Consider the following 20,782-nt stretch of genomic DNA (forward strand, 5'->3'; position numbering starts at 1 on the left):
GAATTTTAAAGGCATTTTCTCATCTTAGCATTCTGTGTTGCCATCAAGAAGTCTAATGCATTCTGATTCGCACTCCTTTGTATGTGACCTGTTACTTCCCTCTGGAAGTTTTCAGGATGGTTTATTTCTCCCAAATTTGGTGTGGTTCTCTCCTGTTTTGCTTTGGGTGGGACTTTCTCATTCCCTGTGCTGGAACACCGAGGGCCTCTTTAATATGGATCCTCACCTTCCCTTCCATTTTTTATGTCATTCTTTGGATGTTGTCCTGACTCTTCAGCCCTCTTAGTTTTTTCTTCCCCATAGCTTATCTTGTCTTTGTATTTTACTTTCTGAAAGAGCTCCTCAATTTTATCTTCCAGTATTTTTTTTAATTCTTAATTTTATCTATAACACTTTTATTTCTAAGCTCTTTATATTATTCTTAAATTGATCCTTTAGAATTGTTTTCACAATATTCCATTTTATTTGGTGGATGCAGTTATACAAATTATAGGTTTGATTGTTTGCTCCCTAACTTTGTTTTCTCCTACTCTCTGTGCTACCCTCAAATGCCAGTTTTTCTAATTTGGAGCCTGTCTTTCATATTTGAAACTTACCCCCAGCCCCTGGTGATCATCTGTGGCCAGTTTCTATTTAAGAGCAAGGCACGGGTGAGTAAGGCTGGAGCGCCAAGGGTAGGGGTGGGGCCTGTTGCTGGTGGGCGGCACACAGGGTGATGTAGTAGGGAAGTAGCTTTGTTGCAGGAGACCCCCAGAGTCTGGGTGTGCCAATCCATTCTCTGGCATTCTTTAGTGTCTCCAAAGACAAATTCTTTGACATCCAGCATTTAGGTGATAAACCTGGCTGCCACAGTGCCAGAAGCAGAAAGGATAAGACTGGTGGTAGCAGGGGAAGGGGCCCACCATTCAGTGTGCATGGTAACCCCCGTTTCCAGTCCAGAGTCTACTTCCTCCTGGTGTTCTGGAGTCCTGAGCCTTACTGATTCCATTTCTGCAGAAAATACATCTGAAATGGGGGTGGGGATCTGGGAGTATAATTGCTGTGTTCATAGACCTTGTTCCAGTCTTCCTCTTTCAGCTCTAAACTCACATGTACACACCCCCACAACCCCACCTTCACCCCAATGGAATCTGGTGGTTCTGGGGCCCAGGGCCCGGGGCGGGGGGCAGATCATTTGTCTCTCTAGGTCCTTAGATGTCCACTCCTCCATTCTGCTAAATCCCAGCCTTTCACTCTCCACATCTCCAGACAGTTGTTGGCATCTCTCTTGCATCATACCCTTCTCTTGATCTTTATTTTAGTGGGTTCGTGTATGTTCTCTCACATGGTTGTCATTTGAGAGGAATATTGGCAGAGTAGGGAGACAAACCCATGTGTTCAGTCTGTCGCTGCCCACCTACTCCTCCCCAGAGGCAGCTCCTGTACCCAGGGAGACACTGGAAAGACAGGGGAGGTGTGCAAAAGTGAGTGGCTATAAGACAGAAGAATGAGTGTGTGTGAGTATGTAATAAGAGTGTGTGAGAGTGTATGTGTGTGGGTGTATGCATATGTATGCATGTGAAGCCCCATGTCAGATACTCTGGAAGCATAGCAGCAGCATTGGACATCCTATAGTGATTTGGGAAACAGGACAGGGTACCAGCAAGATGTCCAAAAGACTAAGGGACCTCATTGTTGAAATGGGTATGTGGCTTCACAGTGGGGATTCTGAAGGGGTTATACTCAGCTCAAGGGATTACATCCTGGAAACTTCATTTAAAAATGTTTGATTACCAGGGCGCCTGGGTGATTCAGTCGGATAAGTGTCTGACTCTTGGTTTTGGCTCAGGTCATAATCTCAGGGTTATGAGATTGAGCCCTATGTTGGGCTTTGTGCTCAGTGGGGAGTCTGCTTCTCCCTGTCCTCTGCTACTCCCCCCCATTAATTAATTAATTAATTAATTAATTAATTAAAAAGATCTTTAAAAAAATTTTTGAGATGACCTTTCTTGGGTAGCTCTTTACGTTTTGCTCCTGATTGAATGGCTGATTCTTTCATTCCTTCCACAAGTTTTAGTTGAGCCCATACATATTGGGCACTATGCTTACTGCAGCAGGGAGATGAGGATCAGTGTTTTCCTTGTGAAACTTATGGTCCAGTGGCAGGATAGCAGGGTGGGCAGGTAAACATTAATTGCACATGTATATAATTGGTGTTTGGAGACCAAATCTAGTTCCAGAGATGGGGAAGGAATCCCAGAGGATTGAACTGGATTCCCAGTTCAACCCCAGCCTGGCAATTGAGGACTTTTTGAATCTTGATGTAGCATGACATCGCTTTAAAGGTTTGGTCCGATGTCAGACCAGATATCTTCATCTTTAGTTTAGATGTGTTAGCCCTTGCTTTGTGGGTGTTCCCTGGTGAGCACTGAGGCAGACGTTTTGCATGTATATCATCTCTAATCACGGTGTTCCCAGGAGGAGGTGGCTTGCTTAAGCCATCCGGTGTCAAGTTCACGTCTGCCTTTGATTTCATGGGCTGCGCTCCACCTGGAGCACCTCTTTCTGCAGCCCTTGGCCCACCTTCCCACAACCTCTCCTGTCCCGGGATTAGAGGCTGGCTGCTGGATCCTCATGGTCAGAGTTGAGACATGAATTTCTGCAGGGGTGCACATGCATACTCTGTCTCATACATCACTTCTCTTGTAGGTCGTTAGCTCATCTAATTTGGGACGGGAAGAGTTAAGGTTAGTAAACACTTGTATGTGACCAGATTGGAAAGAAGCCTCTGGGTATATCTTATTGTTACGAGAAAGGCAAAGCTGGGAATGCCTGGCTTTGTGATGCCAGGGCCACTTCCCTTGTGCTCCTGATAAGCCAGGACCCCAGACATTCTCACTCCTTGCTCCAGTCCATCCCCTGTGTGGGTCTGAGCTTTGGGCACTTCTGCATTCTGCCCAGAAACACACACACACACACACACACACACACATTCATGCTTGTGCTTACTCACACTCTTCCTCTCTCACTATCCTCCTCACCTTCTCTTAGTTGAGGTTGGAAGGCATTGCACATATTTACTTCATTGTAAATGAGTTGTGGCCTCAGGGCAAAGCCTGGCCTTTTATTGTCCATTTTTAACGCTTCTCCAGTGAGGGCTGGAGAACTGCCACTGCCTGGGCCTCTGAGGAAGGGGCAGGCCTGGCTGTGAGCCTTTGCTCTTTACATGCTTGCCCCGTCCTCTTTATCACAGTGAGGTGTCTTCTCACCCAGAAAAAAGAAAATTTAGACAGTGGGGCAAGCAGAGCGGGGCGAGGGGAGGGAAATCATATTTAAGCCCTGGAAACAATAGCCTTGATTTAGGGTATACCCGCCCTGCCAGTGGAATTCCCAAATATTCAGGAGAGCCCTTCTGAACTCTGTTCCTTTTCTGTTGGAAGGTCAAAGATAGCTCTGTCTTCTGAGGTCCCAGCGTGCAGTTCTGCATGCAGCCTTCCAGTGTTCTGCAGACTATTTTTCTTTATTTATCCAACATAATGTATTTAATATAGAGAAACCATATAAGTTCCCTTATTTCTTTATTCCTATAGCATCTTTTATTTTCACATCTAAATAGTTCTGAAATTGGAATGCATCTTTAAATAAATCTGTACCTTTTGACATTCTATTCTTTTTTTTTTTTTTCCTAAAGTGTTATTCTTTAAATCCATGGGCGATTCCCAAATGACTACATCCTAGAATTGAGGAAGTACAGTAAAAGTAAAAGGACAGTTGGGGGAAAAAAAAATCTTTCAAAACATGGAATCCACAGGAGAAAATTGACAAAAGGGATCCTTGGTGGCAGAGAGTTAGTGCTGCTGCCTTAAATCTCATGTTTTCCAAGAAACTTGATTTGATGTAAGACCATTACAGGGAAAAGTCCTGATGAGGCCTGATGCCATTCTATTTCATGTCTTTCTGTGGGGGTAACGTATTTGGAGCCAAAGATTCCTAAAATTACTCCCATGCCATTTGTCCTCCAGGTTTCAGGTCAAATATATTTGCATATGCAGCATAAGGATCTTTCTTTTTCCTGTGTTGTATTTGTTAATTTACGATTGTTCCATTTGGCGGGAAAAAGGCCTTTTTCTTTTGCCAGTTGGCCTTTGGGTCTTTCTGAGGCAGCCTCAGAGAGCATGGCTGTGGGGGGGCCCTGGGGGTGTCCTGGCAGACACAGGGGGGCCTATGTGCCCCCGCCCTGCGCATGTGACAGCCAGAGGCTGTGGGCGTGCTCGTGGGATGTGTACTTGGGATGGGGCCCAGTCAAGGCAGTTTTTGTGCAAAGATCTCATTTCAGCAGTTTGTCAGATCAAGGACGGCATCCCAAAGTCTAAACCTCCACAGGACAGCCAGGGAGGCGGCAGAGAGCAGACTGCTCTGGAGCGCATCCCTAAATGAGGTGCTGCTCCCTCTGTCCTCCCAGATGTGCTCCCTCGGGGTGCCAGCCAAAGGCACTGTGCTGGGAATGCTGTCCTGTTGGGGTGCGATATCAGAAGGCAAAACAAGTCCCGACAGTCGGTGAATGGAGCAGTCTGGAAAGACATGGGGAGCAGTGGGGGGAGGTGCTGTCCTTGTCTGGCCATTTCTCTCCTGCTCTCCAGTCTGATTGTTGACTCTTTGCCCCAAAGTAGGGGCCTTAAAACCACTGCCCCCCCCCGCCCCCATCCCAGTACACAGGTCCTTTAAGACTCAAATCAAGGCTGGCTTCATGCTTGAGTGCTTCTGCTAGGAACACCTCTACAGCCACACACTGGAAAATGGCTTCTTACTGAGACCATAAACAGGGAGCTGAATCTTTTTTATTTTTCCATCATGATACAGTTTCTAACCTTGAGTACCACTCCCAGAGCTTGTGCAGAGAAGTCACAGCGAGGAGCGAGTTTCCCTGGCACCTGCCCCCTACTCCCCACTGGGGTCCCATTGACAAGGCACCCTGGCTGGCCCCGGGGTCCTGGAGCAGGTGGCGTTTCACACCCCCCTGGACTTTTCTCTGCACCCTGTCCTGTTCCCCCCGAGTGATAATAAGCAACTCAATGTGCTGACTTCCCCAATCCCTGGGTCCATTGCGACAAAAGTTGCTCTTTTCTCATTAGAACCGTTTTTGTCAGGGCATCTTTAATCAATGGCTTCCCAGGGGACAGTATTTTTAGAAGTTGTATTTTTCACACTCTCCCTTTCCCCCTTTTGGAAAGCCCCTTCCTGGCACCTAGTGAAATGAACTAATGAGATGCCATGAGAGTTCGGGCCAGTGTTAATTGGCGCAGGTACGGAGAAGCTGCTCACACACACCTTGGGTTCCAGCCTGCCTTACCTGCGCACCTCTCTGTCTCTTTGGTACAGGTTGCACAGACAGCAGATGGTGTGGATGCTGACCTCTGGAAAGACGGCTTATTTAAATCCAAGGTTACCAGATACCTGTGTTTCACGAGATCATTTTCCAAAGAAAATGTAAGTCCAGGAGTGGTGTCCGTTTGCTGAGCGAACACAAGGCATTTACGTGCCTGGTTGAAATTTCCTCGTTTTCTTTGTTGTTGTTGTGGTGGTGGTGGTGGTGGTGGTGGTGGTGGTGGTGGTGGTGGTTTATTTTCATTGCCATATTAATGTGTGGTTTTAGTGAACTGGGTAGAATCAGCAGCTAGCGCTGTTTCATTTATTAACAGTATTATTAACCATGTGCCCAAGTGTACAGTGAATTCCATTAAAATGTGTTCTCCAAAGGGAACCAGGAAATTTCTCTCCCAACCCTAATTTGCCTAGCTTTCATGTAAGTCACAAGCCACACAGTGGTATGGATGTGAGTGTTTGCGAGTGCGACTGGGCTTAACCAACCAACACACAGAAGTGTAGCTGGAAAGATGCTCCATGATCATCTCTTTCCCCAGACATGGCCTTATTTCCAGAATGACTGCCTTTCTCCCTAAGTCTCTATAACATTTGATATTTCATTGTTTCTGCAGGTAGGTCTCTACCACATATGCAGATTTCTCTCAGAATGCTATCCTTAACTCTTGGGCCCATAAATCAGGAAATTTTAAAGCTATCTACTAAGGCTTTTCCAGCAGAATGTTCTAATGAGTGGCTTAGGAAAAAAGGGAAGTAGCTTTCGCAAGGACTTGCACAAGTCTACCCTGAGCGAGGCATGTCCTAGGCACTCTGCAGATAAATCTCTCCCATCCAAAGACAGTCTCTTGAAGTATTAGCTCCTTTCCTGAAATGAGAGAGTTTGTGCTTGTCCGACGGTGTCCCTTGTCTTCCCTAGCCCCAAAGAGGGAGCAGTCAGATTTTCATTTTCAGAGGTGATGTTTTATTTGGGCCTAAATATTATTGTCTCTTTCTAAGGCACACCAAAAAAAAAAAAAAAAAAAATGGGGAGAGGAATGTTTTTATTGATTCATTTTCATAAATTTTATTGTAACAGTAATTTATGCTCATGGTTTAAAAAACATTTTTTTTCAAACATCCTCATTCAGAAGTGTGAAAGGGGAACAATAAGTCTTTCTCCCCATCACATATGACACAGCCTGTGATCCTATCCTAGGGTTCTGTGTGTCCCTTTGGTGTTGACTGGATGTAGACAGTCATGTGGTTCTCTGGCTTGACACCCTTCCACCAGCCGTTCCTGTTGTTTATTGATAAGTCTTTGTTAGGGAAATCATTCCTAATGTATTTAGGACTAGGGGAGAAGTCATTGCTTTAATCCCCGCCCCCCCCAATTATGAGAGTAATATATGCTTGTGAAATACAGAGTTTCTAATGGGGCGAGGACCACCGTCCCAGTGCTAAACACTAGAAATCCTTCTCATAAAGGCAGGAATGTGGCAGCTGAGCCTGTAATGAGTGTGAGCAGGTTCCTGGGGCTCACTTTGCAGCCCGAGGAGACCTTGAGGGGCCATCTGGAGGATGGGATGCCTTTCAGGATGTGGCCTCATGTAGTTGAGGGTAGACTGCCTTTTGCCCCCAATGCTCCATTCGTCCATCCCTGTGCTCTCACGCCCCTTTGTCCCTGGAGTTGACCTAAACCTGCTTTTTAAACTTTATACTTTTAGTTTTTGTTACCTCTGTTCTGTGTGCTGCCTGCCCCTTCCTGCAGTGCATTCAGTGCCGCTCAGGGCATTGAGGATGAAATCCCGAGGACTGGAACAGCTAACTCACTGTGCCCAGTGGTCTCTAAGTGTTCATTCCTGACCTCTGCTTAGCCCCCAGCTTCCCTGACTGAAGCTACAGTTCAAAACTATGGCCTCAGAGGACAGCCACCATCGTTTTGATTGTTTTTTATTTCTGGTTGGGGTTTTTTGTGTTTATTAGTTTGTTTGTTTTGCATTTCCCCTGAAGGTGGTGGGGTATACAAGTCTTAAAAATGACAGAGCAGTCACCAGTACTTGTGAATTTTGGGTGTCCTGGATAAATGTATCATAGAAACTGTACCAGGCTCATCGGCATTTGTTGAACATGAAAGAGAGATTATGGAGTGCCTGCTTTGTAAGCCTTACTCCATGCAGACCGAGTGTGGTGGGGCAGGGTGTGAAGAAGGGCTGGGGGAGGAGGATGAGGGGCCGCGGGAAGAAGCACCTGCCTCTCCCTCTGAAGGAGTATGGGAAATCGGTGCATCTTGTTTTCAGAAGAACTGTTAAGTCCTTTAGTGAGATCCAAAGGGATCTACTTGGGGGCTAGCAGGGATCTACTCACCAGCCCAGGAGCACAGTAGGAATGGGGTGTATTTCAATCTACTCCAGCCAGTCTATCCTGGCCCTGCTGTCACAGCCAGGACTTTGCACAGTGTATATTTTTACAACTGTAGAGGAGGGATGTGGGATCTCAAGACTGGGCAGATTCTTAATTAGGTGGCTTGAGACTCCCAGTGTAGGAGTTTTGGGACACTCCTTTGGAACCGAAATTCCTTTCCCCCCTTAATGCTATTAATAGAGAAACCTGGCTTTGGAATGACATTGCTTCCTGGGGAAGGATCGAGATTAATTGCACTTTTCATGCCCTGTACTTTCTGCATTACCTGTAATAATAATGTACATAGATTAGGTAGGGAGGATATTAAACAGAAGGATTTATGAACATTTGAATATTAAGTTGGTTATCTGTGGCTACCTTAAATGCAAGGTTGTCAAAAATAATTACAGTATACTAGCAAATACTGGCTACCAGAGACAGTATAAATACCCTTAGTCAGTGCATATTGGGCTTTTGGCATGAATCATTTGCTCAACAAGGATTGGGAATATGTTCTTCATATTTATGAGGAGGAAATGAAAGAGAGCACGGGATGGGGGAGGGGAGAGGAACAAGCAAAATTAATGGTGTCGCAGACCTACTGTATTAAACCCCGTACAGCAGCAGCCCTGTGCGCAGAGAGGGACCACACTTGGGCTGCGGGAAGCTTTGACAGTACAGCCTCCCATTTTGTATGCACGGGACGGTTCTTGATGCTTTTTTTTTTTTTTTTTTTTAATGGCCACACCACTGACGTTCTGGTTTTATGATCAGCGACATTTGTAGAGTGTGGAGGGTGAGGTCGCTAAGTGGTTTGCAGTTGACTTGTGTAAAACCCAACTTGTCAAGTAGAAGACATTTGAGAAGGATATTGATGAATGCCCATCCATCTCTGGGGCAGGAAAACATACCCAGTTGTTAATTTCGCAATGCAGAGAGCAGTGATGACACGGAAAAGCAACTGCCAGGAAAAAAGAAATTATGATAGATTAGATCAGGCAATTCTGAAAGCAGCTGATGTTTTCAAGTTAGGTTAACGGTTCATACCTTTTCTACACAATCAGAGATTTATTCTGCATTAGTAACGTTCCAGTTTCCACATGCTGAGCCGCACTGCACTGTGCATTGTTTCCTCGAGACCCAGCTACCTGAAATTTAATAATAAAAAATAGTTGGCAAACGCAATGGTTCTGAGAGAAAGAAATGGTTTTGTGACAATAGCGCCATAAAAGCCCTGGTCATAGTTGATACTTGACACATTGACCTTCATAGTGAAGTTTGAAGAGTTTATTTCATTTGTGTGCTTTTGGTTTAGAATGTTTTTATTTAGTATACTTTTGTTTTTACTGATACAGCTTAGATTGTTTCATCCAAGCAAATCCAACTTGATTTCTGACTCTGGCTCACCCAGGATAAAACGTACCCCAAAACATTATGTTATTCAGTAGATAATAATTGAGCACCTATTATGTGCCAAGAAGTATGCTAAACGTGGATATATAGCAGTAACAGATAGTTTTGGTCCTCGTGGCTCTGGAACTCTTGTGATGAGACAGATGTTGAAGAAAGACCCTCCCAAAGTGCCATTATACACCAGTAGGAAGGAAAATGGAGTGGCCACAAGAGATTATAGTGCAGAATTTGGATGATAAGAATTCCCTGATTGGCTCTCTGAGCTAGTGCTGGCACTGAGCATTTCAAAACCAGAGATGTGGGCTAAAAGTGCTGGAGTGTTTTCAAAGGATGCTCTCTTGCAATTACAGAATGGCGTGTGCTGTCTTCAGAAGATATTTTTGCACTGGTTACAGAAACTGCGCACTCTGGACCCCCTATGCTACCACTAAATAGAAACTTTAAGAGGCCCTTCTGCATGTCATTTTAACAGATGTGTAATATTGAGGCAGCAGCACTTTTTCAGTCTGTATCAGTTTATAATTCTTGGGATTTTACAGAACGTCTGGCGACTGAGATGTATGTCAATATGCAGACAGGCAATCTCAAGAGCGTGATTGGTTTCTCTGGTAGGTTTCGATGCAGCTCTCTCCTGCTGCAGTGACTGCCCCAGGAATGTGCTTTGTCTAAAGCCAGCTGGCCCCAGAGCCAAAGCTCCTGGCTGAGTGGCAGCCTGGTCCCAGGACGAGCGCACACAGCTGCCCTCTGCTGGGTGATGTCTTGAGCGTCTCCTGGGTCTCAGTCTTGCTAACCAAAGCAGGATCTGAGGGAATGGCTTTGAGGTGCCACAGAGAAGCTCCTTCCCGGGGGCCACCTGAGTCCCTGTGTTGCCACTGGGAAACATAGAGTGGTACCTACTCTAATTAACCTGCTGTCGTAAAGCTGCACGAGTCATTGTGTTAAATATGCATCTCAAAGCCAAAATGGCAAACCCACCACAGGGGTGTTCAGATTAATAGTCTGTATCTCTTTTCTTTCTTCCCAAGAGTCATTTAGGGAACGTGCTAGTGGATATGAAGCTCATTGACATCAAGGACACTCTGCCTGTAGGCTTCATCCCAATTCAGGAGACAGTGGACACACGTGAGTCTCCTTTTAGTACCACTCATCACAATGGGATTTTTCTTCCTCCAGGTGTATTTTTAGATGTTTTGTATGTGCATTTTTCTTTGAGAACATTTTAGGAGGTCTTGCTGCATGCCCATGAATAAACCCTGCTGCTTTTGATGCGTGTCTGACTTGGTTCTCCAAGGAGTTTGTGGTGTTCTGGGAAGCAGCATGAAAATGAGCAGAATGTCCTTTTCTCTTAGAATGGGCTCCCTGCTGAATCGGCTCGCCCAAGAACAGAACGGTGAAACTGGGTATAGTTTCTACTTAGTCCATCCTCTGGTGTCGTTGAAGCCAAGCTTGGCACAAAACCCAGAAGCAAAAGGAAAAAAAATCAAAGACGCCGAAGGAATATAAGTGCAATAATGTCCTTATTTTTGGCTTTTGGAACACACAAGAAAAGCCAGAATCGGAAAGACTGCATGTTAGAGGACACAGGATCCAATTTCAGTAAATACTCTGACCCCTGAGCCACACCCAGCAGAAGTAAGTCACTGACACACCGAAGCTTCTTCAGGATCCTGGAGGGTTTGAAGCTCTTGTCACGCCTGTCAATTATTAAATTATGCTGGAAAATCCCTGGATAGTTGAACCTCCTCATTTTGATATAACTTAACTTGTTTTATTTTTAGTTACTGTCACCAACTTTAGGATATCACCAACAGTGAAGCAGTAAATGGAAAAATACAGAGCATCCTTTCCTTATTACACTTGATTCATTTATGAAATCCTGTATCTCAGTCTTGGTCATCATGCACACTTCAGTTTTCCATAGTTAGCCCCATTTTGCTTCCATAATCTTTTGCTATTTTCTCGTTAGCATTTCATATAGACTAGACTTTGCATTTCTACATAGATGCCACACAGCCGTTATTTTCATGAAACAACATGAAAACATATTGCATATTTCTAGTGCTCTCACTTTTGGACATTTTGCTTTTACTTGTTATTATATGGATTAGCTAATAATCATGATAGCTGATATGTAGTACAATACTTACCACATGCTAACTGCCAAGGTAAATGCTTTAAGTACCTGACGTCACTGGATCTCTAGAAAACCCGTTTGAAGATGGGTATTGTTATACCTGTCCCATATGAGGAAAATGGGACATGGCAACTACTGAGGGTTTGAAGAACTAATCCACGATCACACTTCTGGAAGTGGGGAAGTAACTAGAAGACACACCTAAGTCTGACTCCAGCCATACTGTTAATCACAGTGCCACCCTGTCCATCGCATGTGGTTAAGTGCCTTTTACAGATAGATTTTATATATTTATGCATCAGATGTCGTTGATAACAGTTCTATTGAGATATAACTCATATACCATTAATTTATCCATTTGAAGTGTACAATTCAGTGGTTTTTAGGGTATTCACAGAATTGTGTGACTACTACCACAATTAATTTTAGAACATTTCTTCATACACACACCCCCAAAAAACTTGTACCCATTAGCAGTCACTCCCCATTTCTCTCTGACCCTCACCTGTCCACCAACAGTGCACAAGGCTTCCAGTGTCTCCACATGTCCACCAACACATGTTGTTATTACTCTGGCCAACTTAGAGGACATGAAGTCTCTCGTGGTTTTGATCTGCATTTCCTGATGGTTAATGGTTTTGAGCATATTTTTGTGTGCTTGTTGGCCATTTTTATATCTCCTCTGGAGAAATGTCTTTTCTGATCCTTTGGCATTTTAAGTTAGATTGTCTTTTTATTATTGAGTTATAAATATTTTAACATATTCTAGATATAAGCCCTGTATCAATTATTCACAAAATTTTCTTTCTTTCTGTGGGTTTTCTTTTCCCTTTCTTGATGTCCTTTGAAATACATAAGGTTTTTATTTCGTTGGAGTTCCATTCATTTACTTTTTTCCCTTTGTTGCTTATGTTTTTGGTGTCATACCTAAGAAAGCATTGCTTTATCCAAGGTCACTAAGATGTATACCTGCGTTTTTTTTCTGAGGATTTTCTATTTTTCACTCTTACACTTATGCCTTTGATCCATTTTGAGTTAACATCTATGTATAGTATAAGATAGGGGTCTACCTTTATTCTTTTGCATGTTAATATCATGTTGTTCCAGCACTATTTGTCGAAAAGGCTATTCTTTCCCCCATGGAATTGTCTCAGCATCCCTGTTGAAAATCAGTTGACCATAAATGTGAGTTTGTTTCTGGACTCTGAGCTCTCTTCCATTGATCTGTATATGTCTTTCCTCACACCAATACCACACTTTTTTTTTTAATAAAAATTTATTTTTTATTGGTGTTCAATTTGCCAACATACAGAATAACACCCAGTGCTCATCCCGTCACGTGCCCCCCTCAGTGCCCGTCACCCATTCACCCCCACCCCCTGCCCTCCTCCCCTTCCACCACCCCTAGTTCATTTCCCAGAGTTAGGAGTCTTCATGTTCTGTCTCCCTTTCTGATATTTCCTACCCATTTCTTCTCCCTTTTCTTCTATTCCCTTTCACTATTATTTATATTCCCCAAATGAATGAGACCATATGTTTGCCCTTCTCCGATTGACTTATTTCACTCAGCATAATACCCTCCAGTTCCATCCACGTTGAAGCAAATGGTGGAATACCACACAGTCTTGATGACAGTGGCTTTGTGGCAAGTTTTGAAACCAGGAAGTATGACTCTTTCACCCTCGTTCTTCCTTTTCAAGATTATTTTGGCTATTCTGGCTATTTTGGCTATTCCTTTGAATTCCCATATGAATTTTTAGGCTTAGTCTATTTCTCCAAAGAAGCTACCTGGGATTTTGATAGAAGTGGTGTTGAATCTATATAGCTCAGTTTGGGTACACATAGGTTCTGAATGATTTTCTTGTGATGAGTTTCCAAGTACTGGAGGCTCCTGGGTCTCGGGGACTCTACGGTCTCCTCCCGCCTTCTTCCACCTTCTTCTACAAGCATTTTCCTCGTCTTCAAGCACCCTATACTTTACGCAAACCAAGGCACTCACTGTGCGCTCTTCACACTTGTTTCTTTCCTGATGCTACTTATTTGCTTGATCGAAATGCTTGAAGGAAAGCTTCCACTCTGAGTGTCCACACCCCAAATCTTTCAAGGGTGAGCTTTCATTCTGCACCCCCTGTGTGAAACTATCTCTGATCCCTAGATGCCAGTTTCAAGCAAGCTCTTCTGCACAGTCAGTGAAGATTGATAAATGCCTTATGTAAACACCACAGGCTTTGCAAGAGACATGGTGGCTGACTCACATACTGGCCTTTCCCTCCAGGCACTTAGTTTGGTGGGTGACCTGAAAACAGGAAGTTGCATTACAATGTAATCAGATGGAGCTCTCCTCAGAGATCAGGGACCCTCTGCCTTCTTTGCTGCTTTTCATCACACCCGGCACAGCACACATTCAGTAGAGGGAGGGAGGGAAGTAAGCACTGCAGGTTAGAGTGCCCAGAAGCCAAAGGAAGTCATAGATTCTGTTTCTCACCTCATACTTCGACTCTGTCAGGACACACTGCGGCTCAGCAGAGGGTGAGTAGCACTTGGGCCCTGGAGTCAGACTCCCCTAATTCTGAGTTTGGCTTTGCCACTCACAGCTTTAGCACCCCAAGCAACTGACTTCATCTTTCTGGGTCTCAGTTTCCTTATCTGTAAAATGGGGGATTAGTATCTACCTCATAATGTTGCTTTTAGCTTGCATTATAGCATTTTACGTGTTTTCCACATATCTTCACTACTTAACCTTTTTCTTTGAGGGTGAGATCTGCATTTAATTCATTTTTGAGGCACCAGAGACACCTACTGTATGCAGTGCCTTGCTCAGAGGATGGGCTCCATAAAGATAAGCTTTATTACTCTCTGTTGCCAAATTAACTTCCAGAAGTACCAGTTCACAGTGCCACTAATGATACAGGCTTGTGCCTGTTTTCCACAGGCCTGCCAGCATAGGTTTTAAATTTTTATTCAGTTTTATTGTTCTAATTTTATTTAATTTTCATGTCATTTATTAGCAAGACTGAACATTTTCAAAAGTGTTTGCTTGCTGCTTTTGCTTATTCTTGTATGACTTGCCTGCTTAGGAACTAAAATTGCCTTGTAGACTTCTGTTAATTTCCCACTTCTCCTTCATGCTTTTCTTAGTTTCAAAATTTGCATTGGTGTTCATTTTTGACAACTAATTGACTTATAATATCTTTATATTGATATACTCTAGAGCCACAAGGGATTTCCCATTCTGCATTTCCTCTTAATTTGTTGAACCAGTTAAGTGAGGAGGCCAGGGCTGCATCATGCCTGGGCCTGTGGTCTAGTTGTGATGGGGCCCCAGTGATCCTAGGTAGGAAGCCTCTTCCCCATGACAGTTGCTGCCGGTGGACATTCTCAGGGCAGGACCTGGCGTCATCAAGAAGTGTCTCATTAACAAGGAGGGTGAGTTTAGGGGAGCCTGTTCATTTGGGTTTTATGGTCATTTCCTGGAGCCTTTCCCCAGGGCACAGGTGAGCCCAGGCTGACCAGATTAACCTGTGGTCAGCTCTGTGCAGTTTCAGTGCATTTAAGGCCCTGATTTCATAAAGTCAGCCAAAGAGATGAGACTCCTGTAATGAATTTAAAATAGTTTGTTGCTATCCACACAGTACTTAAAAACTGGAAGACTGTTTGTTTTAGTAAAGTGCTGTATCCTTTCTCTGTGTTCATTAGCATGACTGAACACATTTCTATTGACTCTGTATAATATGTTTACTTAAAATTAGGCCTTGTTTAAGCATGTGTAATTAGTGGCTCCATCTCTTACCCCGCATTGCTGTAGATGGAGGAATAGAGCAAAGAGCAGCATGGCAAAAGCAAGTAATATACCTGCATTTTCTCACCTTCACACTTTCCAAAGTCTGGAAAGTCTATTAGCTTGTCTTACCAGCTAATAGTTTTTGAAGGTGCAATGTTGGCATGGGTGTTTTCCCCCAGAATGCAATCCATGTCTCATAGGGTTCAATGTCTGGGGTCTGGCTTCAAGACATTATTACCCATAGCTCATAGATATGATCCCCTAGCCCTCAGTTTCCTTGCCTGGTTTGAAAAGAACCCACCAAGTTTCTGAGTTTCTGCCTGGCTCTTTAAAAAGCACCCTCCCCCCAGTCAACAATAAGAGAACACCACAGATGGGCATCTCCCTTTGGTCAAGCCAAGACCAATGGCATGACTGTTCTTCCCTGCCCCTTTGTTATCTGATTTGAGTGAACTTACTTCCTGCTCCAGAAGTGAAAGGTCTTGAAAGTCAATGCCAAACACTGCCATTAATTGTGTGCCGGAGGCTTACTGGTAATAATGATGATAAAAGCATTCATGGCTATGCTTTATTGAGCACTTACTGTGTGCCAGGCACTGGTCTAAGTGAAGCATGTAGTGTGTTATCACATTTCATCCGCCCAACATCCCTTTGGAATGGGGTTTCATTAACTTCCTTTTACAGATAATGAAACCTAGACTCAAAGAAATTAAGTCACTTGCCTTAGATCATAGAGCTGATGGTAGAGTTGGAATTTCAACCAGGCACATCTGACTCATGTATCTAGTGGCTGCAGTTGATTGAAATTCATACTTAAAAACCACAAATGAACAAACAAAAAACACCTGGTTGGTCACCATTGGAGATTGCTAGGTCACCATTGGAGATTGCTAGGGCCTTAAATGCACTTCTCTCATTGCTCTAAAACTTAATAAGAGCAAAGAATCACATATTTCTCTTTCCTATACCAAAGCTTTTTCAAGGAGACCAAGTAGTTGAAGAAGACAAGTTATTTTTTATGTAGAATTCCAGCTAATGAATACAGAAGGAATCCAGAACTAGAAATCACCATTTTGAAAACTTTTATGAGATTATGGATCTAGACAACAGTCATCGGGATAAAAACACTGCTCAAAGAATGGTTGTTGGGGACTTTAATCCAAGTACTCGACCAATACCACCGAACCCATGCAGGGTGGCACAGCTGGACTCCATGCCTCGTGACAGGATGCCATTGGACACATATGCACCACTTGTGAAGAGTTCCTACCTAACCAAAAAATAATCTAACCTGAATCTAATCAAGCCTTTTGCCCTAACTGCTACTTCACAGGAAATACAGGAGGATGACCCAATTTCACCAACTTAGCAGCAACCTAAAGGAAAGAGGAGGGAGGGGGAGCTTGTAACAGAATAAAAGGAGCTTAAGAGACCTAACAACCAGATTCAGTGCATAGACATCATTTGGATCTTGATCCAGGCAAAGCAATAGTTAAATGGTAATTTTGAGACAATGGAGAAAGCTTGAATATAGACTATCTACTGACTGATACTAAGGAATCATTGTTCATTTTGTTAGATATGATAATAGCCTGCTGGTCATATTAAAACAAATTGTTTGCTATGGATGCCTACTGAGATATTGAGGGGTGACATGACATGGTATTGGGATTTGTTTTAAATCCTCCAACAAAACTACAAGGAAGTGGGGGAAGGTGACAAAAGCAGCTTGTCCATTGTTGACAGTGTTGAAACTGGTTGACGGGAACAAGTGGATTCCCTCTGTTGTCCTCCCCACTTTGGGGAATGTTTGAAAAGTCCACATGGCAAAAAGTGTTAATACTCAGAGGTCTGTGCGTATGTCCCTGATGGCCTTAGCAGCAAGCAGATGGTGGCTGTGGCATTTAAAAACCAGCCCTATGGGTTTATTCCAAGCTGCTTCTCCTTACAGAGATGTGTGTACCCCTGGGAGCCCTTCCTGGCAGGGGTGCCAGGAGGTCAGGTCCCAGATGCAGGGTAGGGTGACTGGTGTCCACTCTGCAGTCATGGCCTCTGCACTCTGTGGAGAGCAGGAGGGGTACAGCCCAGCGACTCAGATGGCCAGTCGCTTCTGCTGCTAGGAAGGGAATGTGACAGGAGACACAGCATTCAGAATAGAGATGTTGGCATCTGTGAAAGATTCATACCTTTTCTTGTCCTTTTCTTCAGAGGAAGTGGCTTTTAGAAAAAAGAGGCTGTGCATTAAATTTATCCCACGGGATTCAACTGAAGCTGCAATTTGTGATATTCGGATCATGGGGCGGACCAAGCAGGCCCCTCCTCAGTACACGTTTATTGGGTAAGTCTTAGTAACACAGATGTCATCTCTTCTCTCTGCTGAGAGAGCTCAGGTCACTCCTGGGGATGAAGTCCTTAGACTGGGTGACCTACAAGGCTCTTGGCCACCTGCCTCTCATCGCTGCCCTTCTGCTATGGTGTTGCCAGTCCAGACACGGAGTTCTTGACCTCTCCATGCCTTTGTTCATGCTGCTTGCTCCACCTAACAATCTTTCCTTCCTTTGTCCTTCTGCGTGTTCATCCTTAGGCTCCTCGGGGGCCTTTCCACATACCCAAAGGCCCAGACGTTCTCTCCTTTTTGACCACTCAGCCTCAACTCTCTGTATTGTTTGTTCACCCCACTAGAATTTGAGGAGCACCCATTTGTACCTCTGGGCCAGAGACTCAGAATATGGTGGTGAATGAGCAAGCAAAGACTGGCTCTTGTGGAGTTGGATTCTAACAGGGGAGACAAGCAACAAACAAGAAACAAATGAGTGAGACCATTTCAGTCAGTGGCAAAAATGAAACAGCAATGAATGGAGGCTACTTCAGCGAGGATGTCAGTGGGGGCAGGTGACATGTGGCAGAGATACAAATGTCAAGAAGAAACCAGCCATGTAGAGATTTGAAGGGAGAACCTTCTAAGCTCAGGAGAAGAGCAAGTGTAAAGGTGGGATTGAGTGTGGTGTGTTCAGGAGCAGAAAGAAACTCAGTGTGGCTGACATGGGTGATCAAGGATGAGTTGGGCTTTGGAGTGAGCAGTTAGCAGGACCTCATACAACATGGCGGCAGTTTGGATTTTATTCCAAGCACGCTGGAGAGCCACTGGAGGGTCTGAGTCAGGAAGAAACATGAATATCACATGACTAGATGATAATTCCTTGTGCATTTCATTGGTCTGATATTCATCTTCCATAAGTGGAGGACAGCTGAGGGCTAGGCCCACTGTGTCTTGTTCACAGAGGCCCAACTCTGTAGCTGTCTTATAAATACGAAGTACAGGGAATGTCAGGATTTCACTCTGGACTCTTGCTTGTAAGTGGCAGGAAACCCAACCCAGGCTGGCTCAAGCAAAAGGAAGAATTTGTTGGGTGGCATAACAGCAGAGTTCAGGGGCAAGATGGCTTCAGGTGTGGCTCAAAGTAAGTGCTCAGGAGACATCACTAGGTTCTAGTTTCCCCGTTTACCTCCTTGCTCTGATTCTATGTGATGGATCCCATTCTTCCACATGTTCTCCCCTAGTGGACTAATGGTGGTGAAATTGCTCCACCTACTTTTCCTCCAAGTTCAATTTCTGAGGCAAAGAGCAAGTCTGTGTTCTTCATAATTCAAACAGGTTCTAGAATTCAGTCTCACTGTTCTTGATTGATCTCACTGGGGTCCTGTGGACCCTGAACGCATCACTGCTCCTTGGAAAGGTGTGATTGTCTGAGAAACCAGGCCTGAGCTGGAATTAGGATTGGCTCCATGGCTCCATTGGAACCAAGGGGCTAAGACTGAGGCACTGATTGCCCCCCAAATATGGAAGGAAGGCAGAGAGTCAGAAAGAGAGCTAAATGGATGCTGGATATCCAGAAGATAAAAGATATTCATTATATTCAGTCAACTGAAATTCAGATCTCTCAAGCTCATGAATCCCCTAGACGATTTTCAGCATCCCTCTCTCTCTGGCCAGCCCTGCAGATATCCTGCTCCTCCTCATGGGTCTCCATGGGTGTGTTCTCCTGCTTGGCTTTTGCAATGGCCTCTGGATCTGGGTTATGCTGTTTTGTTTCTTGTTCACCTGATCCCAGGTCTTCACTCTACAAACTGAGCCTTTCTCCTTGGGTCTCTCCCCGTGGGTGATGGCCCAGAGGTGTGTTTGCATGAAGCATCTGGGGAGCAGGTGTCACATAAACAGATGATTTGCATCCTGGTGCTTGATGGTTTGTTTAGACTCTTTGGCTGTGAAATCTGAATGTCTCAGGATTCTGGGATCATCCCCTTCCTACACACTCCAAAGTCTTGCAACATGGTTTAAACTAATTATATAAACAGGATTACAGGAAGAGGAAATAGTTAAGAGAATGACTGTACTTCAGGTACCTAGAAGCAGCCATTTACATAGAAATAGTAGAAACCAACAATTTAATAATGAATTTTTAAAGTCTAATTTCAGTTACTATATGTATTTTTAATTACAAGCTATCATGCTTTAAGACACTCCATTTTTAACAATTTAAACAATTCTGAAGAATAGATGGTTACCACATATGTCTTGATAGTCAAAACTAGAATCTTTTTTTTTTTTTTTATATCTTTTGAAAAGATTGCTAAGTAAAGCACATTTTGCATCATCTTAGGGCAAAAATTCCTTTCCAGAAGAAGACGATTCCAGTGTTATTTTTAAGGAAGGAAAAAAGAACAGTCTCCAGAACTCTGAGTCACCTTTTTCTTAAGAATGAGCACATATAGGGACACCTTGGTGGCTCAGTGGTTGAGCATCTGTCTTTGGCTCAGGTTGTGATCCCAGGGTCCTGGAATCGAGTCTAGCATCAGGCTCCCTGCATGGAGTCTGCTTCTCCCTCTGCCTGTGTCTCTGCCTCTCTCTGTGTCTCATGAAAAAAATAAATTTTTTTTTTTTTAATGAGCACATACATTACTCTGCAAGAGTTCAGGGTTGTCCACTGGAAGAGCCAAATCTGAGTCTGAGAGCAGCCTCTCCCAGGTTGAGACCCTGTGGCCATGCTGAGGTGTGATGGAACAGAGAGTGAGGGGTATCAGCCCTCTGATGAGACATGATCATGGTTTAGGATAGTTCCTGAGAAGCTACCAAAAGTCTCCACTGAATAAATATGTCTTCATCATTTGATGAGATGCAGTCCTATGGGGCAGTTGAGACATTTCAAGTTGGATGTGGCTAAAATAATCCCATTCCAGTTCCTAAGACCAAACCTGTCTCATAAACACTCCTAATAGGGTGAGGTAAGTGTGCACATCAGGGAACAGGAGACCTGATGTGGCATCTGTTAAGCCCTTTTGTGACCACTCTTGGTTGTAGTGGCCTGTGGGGCACATGCCTCAGGCTTTGTGGTTCAAAGAGGTCTCCTCAGCTGCCCCCAAGAATGAAGCCAACTGCAGGTGACATCCAGGCAGTAGGAGCTTTATCCAGAAGTTGGGACATGTCCTTGAGCAGGGTGCAGCTAATTCCCCTAACAGGTAAAAACAAAACAAAACAAAACAAAAACAAAAACAGGCACATGGGGGTGCCTGGAGGGCTCAGTCGGTTAAGCATCTGCCTTCTGCTCAGGTCATGATCCTGGGGTCCTTGGATCAGCCCTGAGTTGGGCTCCCTGCTCAGCGGGGAGCCTTCTTCTCTTTCTCCCCCTGCCCCTTCCCTTCCCCACTCATGGGCT

At 44.2% G+C, this 20,782-nt stretch overlaps 1 protein-coding gene across 10 annotated transcripts in view; it reads left to right on the forward strand.

Moving 5' to 3' along the window:
* MVB12B (multivesicular body subunit 12B) overlaps positions 1-20,782 on the forward strand; it is a 223,919-nt gene that overhangs the window by 90,758 nt on the left and 112,379 nt on the right. For 9 of the 10 annotated variants that reach the window (XM_077850703.1, XM_077850704.1, XM_077850699.1 and 6 more), the window contains 3 exons: positions 5,359-5,466; positions 10,179-10,275; positions 17,277-17,406. In XM_077850703.1, the coding sequence (XP_077706829.1) occupies positions 5,359-5,466; positions 10,179-10,275; positions 17,277-17,406 (335 nt within the window). Of the gene's footprint in view, positions 1-5,358; positions 5,467-10,178; positions 10,276-13,672; positions 13,817-17,276; positions 17,407-20,782 lie in introns of those variants that run through there. The other variant, XM_077850705.1, reaches the window with a different exon arrangement.

This window comes from Canis aureus, chromosome 16, assembly GCF_053574225.1.
Source record: "Canis aureus isolate CA01 chromosome 16, VMU_Caureus_v.1.0, whole genome shotgun sequence".
Lineage (NCBI taxonomy): Eukaryota > Metazoa > Chordata > Mammalia > Carnivora > Canidae > Canis > Canis aureus.